General features: G+C 39.6%; 2 protein-coding genes across 2 annotated transcripts; both read left to right on the top strand.

Annotated features, from left to right (window-relative positions):
- The first annotated feature begins 1,323 nt into the window (after positions 1 to 1,323).
- On the top strand, positions 1,324 to 2,896 carry LOC122639135 (transcription factor MYB10-like). The gene is made up of 4 exons (XM_043831965.1): positions 1,324 to 1,467; positions 1,939 to 2,068; positions 2,164 to 2,341; positions 2,372 to 2,896. The coding sequence occupies exons 1-4, from the start codon at positions 1,329 to 1,331 to the stop codon at positions 2,894 to 2,896; spliced, it is 972 nt and encodes a 323-aa protein (XP_043687900.1). The 5' UTR covers positions 1,324 to 1,328.
- Positions 2,897 to 5,326: 2,430 nt separating this feature from the next.
- LOC122639334 (pentatricopeptide repeat-containing protein At1g53600, mitochondrial) lies at positions 5,327 to 7,607 on the top strand. Its single transcript, XM_043832161.1, has one exon. It carries the CDS (start codon positions 5,401 to 5,403, stop codon positions 7,501 to 7,503), a length of 2,103 nt encoding a protein of 700 aa, XP_043688096.1. The 5' UTR covers positions 5,327 to 5,400; the 3' UTR covers positions 7,504 to 7,607.
- Positions 7,608 to 10,399: the final 2,792 nt, after the last annotated feature.

The following is a 10,399-nucleotide window of genomic DNA, read 5'->3' as shown; positions in this document are numbered from 1 at the left end:
GTTCCTATTTCAATACATAAACTTTACTGCATTCTCTTCAATATCCAATATGTTGGAATCATATATTGAGCTTCTATCCTTTCAAAATCGTTAGCCTTGTAATAGTGGAACCGTTAGACTGATGAAACCCAACATTTCATTTTCACAGTGGACAAAGAATGACATCACTACATAAAAACATGAATCATGTCCTTCCATTTCTCACTCTGTCACCATCTTTTTTATGATAAGAAAACTATAATTAACTAAAGTGAAGATACTTACAGAGTTCAAAATAGTTTAAATTGTATCTGATCTAGATTTCTTAACAAAACACACAAAATTAAAACTTTTTGAGACAAATCTAATATCATGCAAGAAACAGAAAAGTTCCTTATAATGTAATAGGGACTTGGGTGAAACTCATTCTTAAAATGTAGCCGTTAAAGAGAGGGTGTCCAAGTACCTATAAGTCTTCACATTGGATTATCGACATCCGATGTGAGATTTTATTTCTACCTTTCACATGGAACCTCAACATAATGGCACTGCTAGGTCAAATCTTTTGTTTGATGACTCTAGCCTCTGCCTTTTGTGCGGAATCCTAAGAAAATCACAATATCCATTATAAACAAAAACTGAAGCCCATTCTGATTCCTTGGATAATAAGTTGAATCTCCCATTAGTTATGATGATTAGATTATTAGCCCTTGGAAAAATAGTAAGGGTGTTGTTAACTTAACTAAGGATGGGGGATGAAGGTTGGTATGGGCTCATGCTCAAAGAAATTAAGGTATAGATCCCATCAGTCCTAGGAGGTCATTTACCAACCTATTAGTATATTATATATAAAATACACTAGTTCCTTTCACATCCTATAAAATAAGATGAGATGACTACTCACCAAAGTTTTTTTTTTGTTTTTTCTCAAGGTTGGTCATGTTTGCCTTGATAAGAGCTTTCATATATGTTTCTATTGTAACCTTATTAGAATATAGCCAGTTAGACAACTAAGGTCACTCAAGACCCATTCACTATTTTAGAATACAGTCACAGTTCCAGTACTGTTTGAGAATACAAAAACATAAAATAGTGAGAAAGAGAGATATTTTTATATACTTCTTAATGGTGTTTGGAGAGACAGAGAGAGATATTTGTATATCTTTTTTAATGATTTTTATTATTGAGTACACTTTGGTAAGGAGAAAATCCAAGAGCACACGGCATGGACCTTGTTGGCTCCCAGCATATATAAGAAGCAGTTATATGTGTTTCATGACTTGCATTTTAGTATTGGTCTCTACTTAATTGCTTATTCTTAGTTCCTATTCCCTACTCCAAAGCTATAGATGGGCAGAGGGCGTGCTCCCTGTTGTGACAAGGCAGGATTGAAGAAGGGTCCATGGACCCCTGCAGAGGATTTGAGACTCATTGCCTTCATTCAGAGGCATGGACATGGCAATTGGCGTGCTCTCCCTAAACTTGCAGGTCTCTCTCTCTCTCTCTCTCTCACACTCTCAAATATGAAGCTTTTCAGTTCATCAAATACAAAAGAAAGTTCAAAATTGAAGCTTGTTTCATGTACAAGAATCCTGTGCCTTCCATAGATAATTGCTTGATGCTAATGTTTATAAATTCATATAAGCAACTGTTGCATTCATTATCTAAACTCATAATGGTTTGAAAACTCTCAACATCAAGGTGGTTGATTACCTACTTATAATCAATGAGGAAAAAAAACAGAGGTGGTTGAGGACTTTGGATTTCGCGGTGTGAAATCAATCATTAGTATTCTTTCCTTATGAGTTATCCATTGTCCTGCACATGGAGCAACACTCGACCTCCCTACTTTGATACCATGTTTGTTACTGTTTCACCTAAAAGCTCGAACTATTAGAGAAGGACAACATCAATGTATACATCAACTATCTAATTACCTTAACCCGGTTTGTGTTTCAGGATTGCTGCGTTGTGGGAAGAGTTGCCGATTGAGATGGACTAATTACCTTCGACCGGATATCAAGAGGGGGAATTTCTCCAAAGAAGAAGAGGACACAATAATTAACCTACATGAAATGCTTGGAAACAAGTAAAATTCTTCTCATGGTCTCATATTACATTGATTTTGTCAGTTGTTCAATTTAGGGTGTTTTTCATTATAGGATCTAATCCAATGCTTCACAGGTGGTCGAAAATCGCCTCTAACTTGCCTGGGAGAACTGATAATGAGATTAAGAATGTGTGGAATACACACTTGAAGAAGAGACTAGCTTTGAAAGGACAAAACCCTTCTGGAAATGAACACAAAGAAGTGTCTGTGTCTGTCACTACCTCCTCATCTTCCTCCAGTTCTACTCTATCTGTGTCTGAGAGCCCAACTGAGGAATTGGAGAAGAAGCATAGTTCCCTAGTTGATGAAACAGTACCAATCCAATGGAACAACTTCTTGGATGTGTTCGACGAAAAACAAAGCCTTCGGAGATCGCTCTCATCGACATCTTGTAGTTCATCTAGTTTAGACTCAACACAAATTGATGGGTCTAGATTAGAAGAACAATCATGTTTATTGGACAAAGAAGATATCTCAGAACAGAAACTTGAAATACCATATGAGCCCAACCTAGACTTATGGGACATGTTAGAAGATGATGATATGAGTTTTTCTACATCAAGTGTGGTTCCAATGTTTGAAAATGAGGTTTACCAACACTCAAATATAGTGGAAAAAAAGGATTTAGAAAGTATGAGTTGGGTGACAAACTTAGAAAATGAACTTGGACTTGAGACAAGAAGTTGCGAAGCTGTTCAGCCACTTTTCTCTACTACTTCCTCTGAAGATGAGATTCTGGTCAAGGTTGAAAATGATCCTATTGTAACTTACTTTCAAATGTGGCCATCTTCACCTCTGAATCTTTGATCTGTAAATAAATTTCAAAATTATTAGTTTTCAATGAGGCTGTGGAAGCTAGTCAATTAGTTGGTCCTAACAGTCTGTAACAGTAGTTAGGTCTCTGTCAAGAATGTCTGGTGGAGCTGGTGGGTACTTGCTGATAAGTCAGCTTTGAAAACCCATGGTTGATATTATTCAGTAGAACAAGTGGAGGTTTTAATATAAAATAGGAGGCTTTCATTTTCTATTTGCTCTTTATCATTACTTTCTTGTTTTCTCTCTTGATCTGCTATTCACCTTTCCTAGCTTTTATTGAAGAATATTGTATTCTTACTAGTCACTTTGACTTTGTACTTCAAGGGCTGCTTTAGATGTAGTTATTGATGATGATCCAAAATTTACTGTCATCAAATTACCTAATTAGACATTTTTGAGAGAAAGAGAGAGATGCAAAGAGGGACGAGGGAGAGGGCAGAAAGGGAAATGCAAAGGTGGGGGAGAGGGAGGAAGATGCAGAGAGGGTGGGGAGAGAAATATAGAGGGGGAAGGGGAGGAGGTGACAGTCGACCATTTGGGAATGCAAAGGTGGGGAGAGGGAGGAAGATGCAGAGAGGGCGGGGAGAGAAATACAGAGGGGGAGGGGGATGCAGCGGGTGACAGCCGACCATTTGGGGGACAGCGGGGAGGCTCGATGGTGCTCTGGTTTTTGAAGGTGGTGGCTGCAGCTGAATCTAACCCTCTCTGGCCAAAAAACCATGTTTGTTTCCTCGGAGGTGGAAGAGGTGGTCATGGTGAGGATGAGTTTTGGAAATGGTAAGTGTGAGCAAAATTGGAAATATGAAAAAGAAACCCCTAAACATAATATTTGAAACTCAAAAAAGGAAAAAACATAATATTTGAAACGTGAGATACCTTAATTGTCATTTCCCTAAATGTTTACCGTAATGTAATTTACCTAGTTATAAAAAATGTCACAAAATATAATGCGGCTAAATATTGAAAAAATATCTATTTCAATTTAAGGAAAAATTTGAAATTATTCTCTTTTGATAATATTTGATGACCTAAAGAATGAAAAATAATTTCTTGGATTAAATGTCAAAAAATAAGTTAAAATCTGATTTTTCCTATGGAATTTGCCATGTGGCAAAACAAATGGTTTATAAATCTAAGGCTGTGAAAGAGTGCATGGCAATGGTTGGAGTATTGTAAGCATATAGGAAGAATATATATAAAAATAGGGCAAGAGATCTCTACTTGGTCGCATGGTCTCTACACAATTGTCTGGGCCAATGGATGAGCACGCCTGAGTATTTACTTACGGAGTAAAGGTATCATTTCAAGGTGTTCTACGAGAGGCCATAAGTAACACCACCAAGTAGCGATCGTTTTCCCATAAAATACATGCCAATATAGAGAAAGGTATTTGATTGAATTTGACACGTAAATAATCTTTTTTTTTTTTTTTTGGAGACAGGAGGGGTATCCGACTTTAGGCCGACTAAATCCCCCCTGGGCTCATACATGACCCCCGCGCCACGCACTAACTGGGAGCTTCTGGGCCCTAGTCAACCTCAGGCGGGTGGCCCCAAGAAATTATGTAGCGGCGAAAGTTTGATCACGAGACCTCGCTTCCTGAGGCGAAGTCTCATGTCCCCTTCAAGCCAGCTGCGCTAATCTTGACTATGATTGACCTCTCTACCGGAATCCTGGCCACTTTAGCTATGCAAATGACAAAAGAATTGGAATCAGATTCCTTCCTCCCCCCTTCTGGTAACAACCTTACCCATTTGACACCATCCATGGGAAATGGTCCCACACCATCCATGGGACTGGTCTGGGGTGGTCCCCAGACCATTCCCCATGGACGGCGTGAGATTGGGTGGGTGATTAGACTATCTGGTTGTAGGATACATTATCCATCCCCCTGTTTTGCTGTTTGGCTGTAAACTTACTATAAACTTTCTTTGATTTCCATCAGAAAAATTTTCCAGGCAACCAAATGTAGAAAGATCGTCGTCTTTTCTCCTTCCCAAATACCAATACTTCAATAGGTTCGGTCCAATTTCAGTCGGGCTGTATTAGTTTCAGTCTGTTGTTGGCCCAACTCAAAACCAAACCGTTAAAAAAGTTTTCAGCTTCGGTCCGATTTGATCCGATTTTTTGTTATCAATATGTATTTGGACTAGTATCGGTTTTGACTAATCCGGTTTTTTTTTTGTTTGTTTGTTATCGGGTTACTATCGATCTGATCTTGGTTTTTGTCAGGTTCGATATGGTTTCAGTTTTCAAAGCATTTGATCGTCCAGTACTCCAGTTTAATTTCGGTTTCTATCTGTACGTTTCAAAATACCCAAACAGATAATGGTTCGATTCGGCCCATGATGAACCCGGTCGGTTTTGGGCTGTACATTTTGAAACCCTTGCCAATACCTCACGAGGAAATCTACTTGAAGAAGCGCCTTCCTTGCTGCAAGCGGAACTGTGTAACTGCGTAAAAGAATTATGGACTCCTTCGATAAGTTCCAATAATGTTAGCAATCCGGACCTCTATCCTTCTCTCTGAACACCAATTTCGCTTAGATTTGTTAGTTTTCATCTCTGCCTACTCGACATATTCCACCACATTCCTCTCAAAGCCTCAACCCAGCTCCGCAATTAATTCCAAAAGCAGTAGCAAATTCATTGTTCTCTGCAACTGTCAAATTTCCAAGAATGGAAGAAATGGTAATCTTAAGGCAGCTGAATCCATATTCAATCGTATGCCTTTTAAAAACGTCATTTCCTGGACAGCCATGCTCACGGCCTGTGCGGACAATGGTAAGATTAATAAGGCACGAAAACTGTTTGATGAAATGCCCCAGAGGAATACTGCATCGTGGAATGCAATGATCACGGCTTACATTCGCAATAACCAGCAGGTTGATATAGCTTATGAGCTGTTCTGTCGGATGCCCGAGCGCAATCCTGTTTCTTATGCTGCAATGATCACGGGATTTGTCCGGGCAGGAATGATACTTGAGGCTGAGAAACTGTATTTGGAGATGCCGTTGACGGGGCGGGACCCTGTCGCTTCCAATGCATTGATTTCAGGATACTTGAAGGTGGGTAAATTAGAAGAGGCTGTTCAGATATTTGAAGGTATGTCCGAGAGAAATGTGGTTACTTGGAGCTCAATGGTTGATGGCTACTGCAAAGATGGTAGGATTTCAGATGGGAAAGAATTGTTCGAGAAGATGCCGGAGCGAAATGTGGTTTCTTGGACATCAATGATTGGGGGGTATATGAAGATGAGGCAGTTTGGTGACGGTTTCGGGTTGTTTTTACGGATGAGAAAGGAAGATGATGTGAAGGTTAATTCTACTACCTTGACTATAGTCTTTGAAGCATGTGCTGATCTGAGTAGATTTTCAGAAGGGATTCAAGTTCATGGACTGGTTTTTTCGATGGGTTTTGATTTTGATGTCTTTTTAGGTAATTCTATCATCACCATGTATTGCAGAGTTGGTTATATGGATGCTGCTAAGACTATGTTTGATCTCATGAACAATAAAGATATAGTTTCTTGGAATTCACTGATAGCTGGTTATGTTGAAAATGACAAAACTGAGGAGGCCTACATGCTTTTTGAGACGATGCCAATCAGAGATGTTGTTTCTTGGACAACCATGATTTCGGGATTCTCAAATAAGGGAATGATTGGAGAATTCATTGATTTGTTCATAGAGATGCCTGAGAAAGATGATATTTCATGGACTGCTGTTATTTCAGGGCTTGTGAGTAATGGGGAATATGAGGAGGCTTTGCGTTGGTTCATAGAGATGGTTCAGTGCTCAGTCAAACCAAATAGCCTCACATTAAGCAGTGTACTCTGCGCTTCAGCGGGTTTAGCAATACTGAATCAGGGTCTACAGATACATACCCATGTTGTGAAGATGGATATGGAGTTTGAAGTGTCCGTCCAAAATGCACTCATCTCTATGTATGCAAAATGTGGAAGTGTTGGTGATGCCTACCGGATTTACATTGGCATTCATAAACCTAATCTTATCTCAGTGAACTCAATGATCACAGGTTTTGCCCAAAATGGCTTCGGTAAAGAAGCTCTAGAAGTATTTGAGCAAATGGAGGCCAAAGGTTTTGAACCCAACCAAATTACATTCTTAGGTATTCTTTCGGCCTGCGTGCATGTGGGACTTGTAGGAGAAGGACAGGCCTACTTCAAATCAATGAGCTCTTCATATAACATTGAACCAGGCCCTGATCATTACACGTGCATGGTTGATCTCCTTGGCCGTGCAGGATTGCTGAAGGAAGCAATTGATTTGATTCATTCAATGCCCTTCAAACCACATTCTGCGGTATGGAGTGCTCTGCTAAGTGCCTGTAGGACCCACTTGGATCTTGATCTTGCTAAGCTTGCAGCTCAACAGCTTTTTGAATTGGAGCCCAATAGTGCAACTGCTTATGTCGTCTTGTCTGACATTTATTCTCTTGCGGGGCATAAGGAAGATGGAGAAGAGATAAGGATGGCCAAGAAATTGAGAGGGGTAAAGAAGAGTCCAGGTTGCAGTTGGATTATAGTGGACAAGAAGGTCCACTTATTCCTGGCAGGTGATGATTCCCGAGATTAGATCTATTACCTTTTTCCTTTGGAGAAGAAGAAATTGATTTTATCACTAAATTGAAAGCAGAGGTTAATCCAGGCCAACCTGGGCCCTGAGTGCCTCAAACTTGAGTAGAGAACAGACTGAAAATTAATAGGTTAAGACACCAAACATTGTTCAGAGTAACTGTGGTCTGCTGCTCTATTTTGCCTAGAAATGGGTTGCCTCCTTTCTGGTTCTCTCCCACATCGGAAAAGAATAACATCATCAAAATACAGATATCCTTCTGATGTGTAGGATCAACACTTCGGAGCTCACAAGTGAAATCATGTATTGTCCTCTCAGAATATTATCAGCAGCACGGGCTTTCTGTAGTACACATTAATCTTTTTCAAGTTAATGCCACAATGAGGATCACAAAGAAGACCCTTGCACTATGACGAATGGTCTATTTGTGCATAACTGAAGGAAGCAGATAACTGCAAAATCTTTGCAAAAAATTGAGCTGATGACACCTCATCCGCAAACAACCTCTGCTCTGCATTCAATAAAATTACTACCGTAAACAAAGAACAAACAGCAGCATTGTTAACAAACCCCCCCCCCCCCCCAATATACAAACAGCAAAATTACTATCGTTAACAAAGGAGGCCTTGCACTCAGAATCAGGTCAACCCTTTTAATGTTTTAAAACTTGTTCTTTTTATTTGTTTTTCTTAAGATATTGTGAATACTGTCATGTAATTTCATTTTCTCATACTCAAGAGCAATTTGGTTTTCTCTTATGATGCATCAGTATCCCCAGTATATCATGAGTAACCAAGAAGAAAGCATCTTCAACATAATGTGTCCTTGGTGTGAAATTGTGGGAAGTTCCTTTGCACATTCATCAAGCAAAGCATCCTTTTCTGCAAGGCTGCAACTGCATACCACCTCAGATGAAATGCAACCAGAGGATTTCAAGATAGTACCTTCTAGCTGAAAAAAAAAATGCTATAAAAATATTGTGGATGCTAGAAACAGGAAGGTTGGATCTCAGAAAGCTGTGAAGGATAAAACTACCTCTACGGAATTTTTAGTACTTCCAACTTTCTTCAGTGGCCTGCTTTTAATGCATTTCTGTGATCATTTGGGATCCCCTGGTCTTGCTACAGCAGAATGCTGTTTCTCCTTATATCTTAGTGCATGAGTAGCAAGATGTTTGGAGAGGGTTCAAGTTGATCTGAACATATTTAGGAAGTAAATCTGATTTCCAAAGTTGCAGTTAGACTCCTCAATAAGAAGAGGCCTTGGCCTTGGAAAATTTGCAATATTTTGAATGAAACAGCTGCTGAACAGAGTAACTGAATATAATTTGCTTTCTTTTAGCAATGTGAAGTTCATAAGGTGATTGATGGACATAATTTCATCCTATGGATGTCCCTGACAACCTGTTGATTATTGTTTGACAAGGATGCTAGGTTAAAGGACTATTATATGTGTGCCCAACTGTATATCCTTATCCTTTCTCTCTCTCTCTCTCTCAGTAAATTCTTTCTTGCAATGGTGAGCTCTTTTGCAGGGGCATAGTCCTTTGACAAATCAGGGGCTCTTCCAAAATCTGCAGACAAGAACTAAACCAGTTGCAGTGTAAGTTTATTTGCTCAATGAATCAGAATATCATCATTGTGCCTCATTGAATGGTCCAGATGCCATTTTAAGACATGGGTGGCTTGGGATTACATTTGGAAGTGATCTCAGTAATGCTGTGTATGAAATTGGGTTTGGAGAGTCTTGAAATATCTTTTTAACAATAGGGAATTTTGGTGTCCAGAGACTCGTTTCTCTAATTTAGATTTTTTTTTTTGGGGGAAAGACATCGAAATCAGGCTGTTCTAAAGATCTAGATGGGAGAATTACAATTTGGAGGGCGGAACTTGGTGCAACGGTAAGGTTTTGCTCCATTGTGACCAAGTGGTCACGGGTTCAAGTCTGGAAACAATCTCTCTGTGAAAACAGAGGTAAGACTATGTACATAATGATCCTCCCCAGACCTCGTAGTGGTGGGAGCCTCGTGCACAGGGTACGTCCTTTCTTTTTGAGAGAGTTATAATTTGCATTATTCATATAAAATATTAGATTTAGTCGCACGTCAAACTGTAAGAGTGCTTCCATGTGGACAGTGGCATGAGTACGAGCGACATGAACTCTATTCTATTGCCAATTCATCCAAGAATTCTTTCTTATTTTTGAATCCAAAAGGTAATAGATAGCCACTTTATGTTTGAGTGTCGAAGCTAAACTACTATTTCAATGGTTGAAAATTCTCATCAAATTTGTGTTTCTCAAGCAGTTCTTTAAAGCTAGATATCTAAATGAGAAAATTCCTTGGGAGATGAAATTTATTAGATAGGTAGATGCTAGTGTGGATAACTTGTACTACAATGTGGACATCAACTAAGGTCGGTGGCTTGTTCCTTTCAATAGTTTCCAGGGCGAGGGTCTTGGTCTGAGTCTCGAGATCAAGACCACCCCCTCCATCCAAGAGAGGCTGGCTCAGGTTCTAGTCGGGCCTAAACTGCACAGATGGAATCCAAGAGTGGGATCCACCTATCTTGGATTCCATCTGTGCGGCTCAGGCCGTACGAGAACCTGAGCTGTACTCCCTCCAAGAGACATGCTTGTGCCTCCGCTAACCCGTAGGTCACACACCTTCAATCAAGGGTGGCCCCCTATTGTAATGATATTGATGGGAGGTTTTTTTTTGGTAAACTTCTATTTGTTCGACTGTAATTGAGGCTTTACTTAACGTTCTTAATCAATGAAATCTCCCCCTCCATGGTTAAAGAATGAAAATGGGGGGAAAAGTACTGTATGACATGAACATGGGTTTGCATAGTTTAACCCAAACCCTGAATGCAACAAGATTATGTTCCCATGGTTT

This window comes from Telopea speciosissima, chromosome 9 (genome assembly GCF_018873765.1).
Source record: "Telopea speciosissima isolate NSW1024214 ecotype Mountain lineage chromosome 9, Tspe_v1, whole genome shotgun sequence".
Classification (NCBI taxonomy): domain Eukaryota; kingdom Viridiplantae; phylum Streptophyta; class Magnoliopsida; order Proteales; family Proteaceae; genus Telopea; species Telopea speciosissima.
This window is presented reverse-complemented; position numbering and strand designations above follow the sequence as displayed.

Excerpts from the sequence above, each read along its gene's own strand:
- LOC122639135 (XM_043831965.1), top strand. The coding sequence starts at position 1,329 with ATGGGCAGAGGGCGTGCTCCCTGTTGTGACAAGGCAGGATTGAAGAAG. Across the intron at positions 1,468-1,938 it reads TGCTCTCCCTAAACTTGCAG|GATTGCTGCGTTGTGGGAAG; the intron begins GTCTCTCTCTCT and ends TTTGTGTTTCAG. Across the intron at positions 2,342-2,371 it reads CCTCCAGTTCTACTCTATCT|AAGAAGCATAGTTCCCTAGT; the intron begins GTGTCTGAGAGC and ends GAGGAATTGGAG.
- LOC122639334 (XM_043832161.1), top strand. The coding sequence starts at position 5,401 with ATGTTAGCAATCCGGACCTCTATCCTTCTCTCTGAACACCAATTTCGC.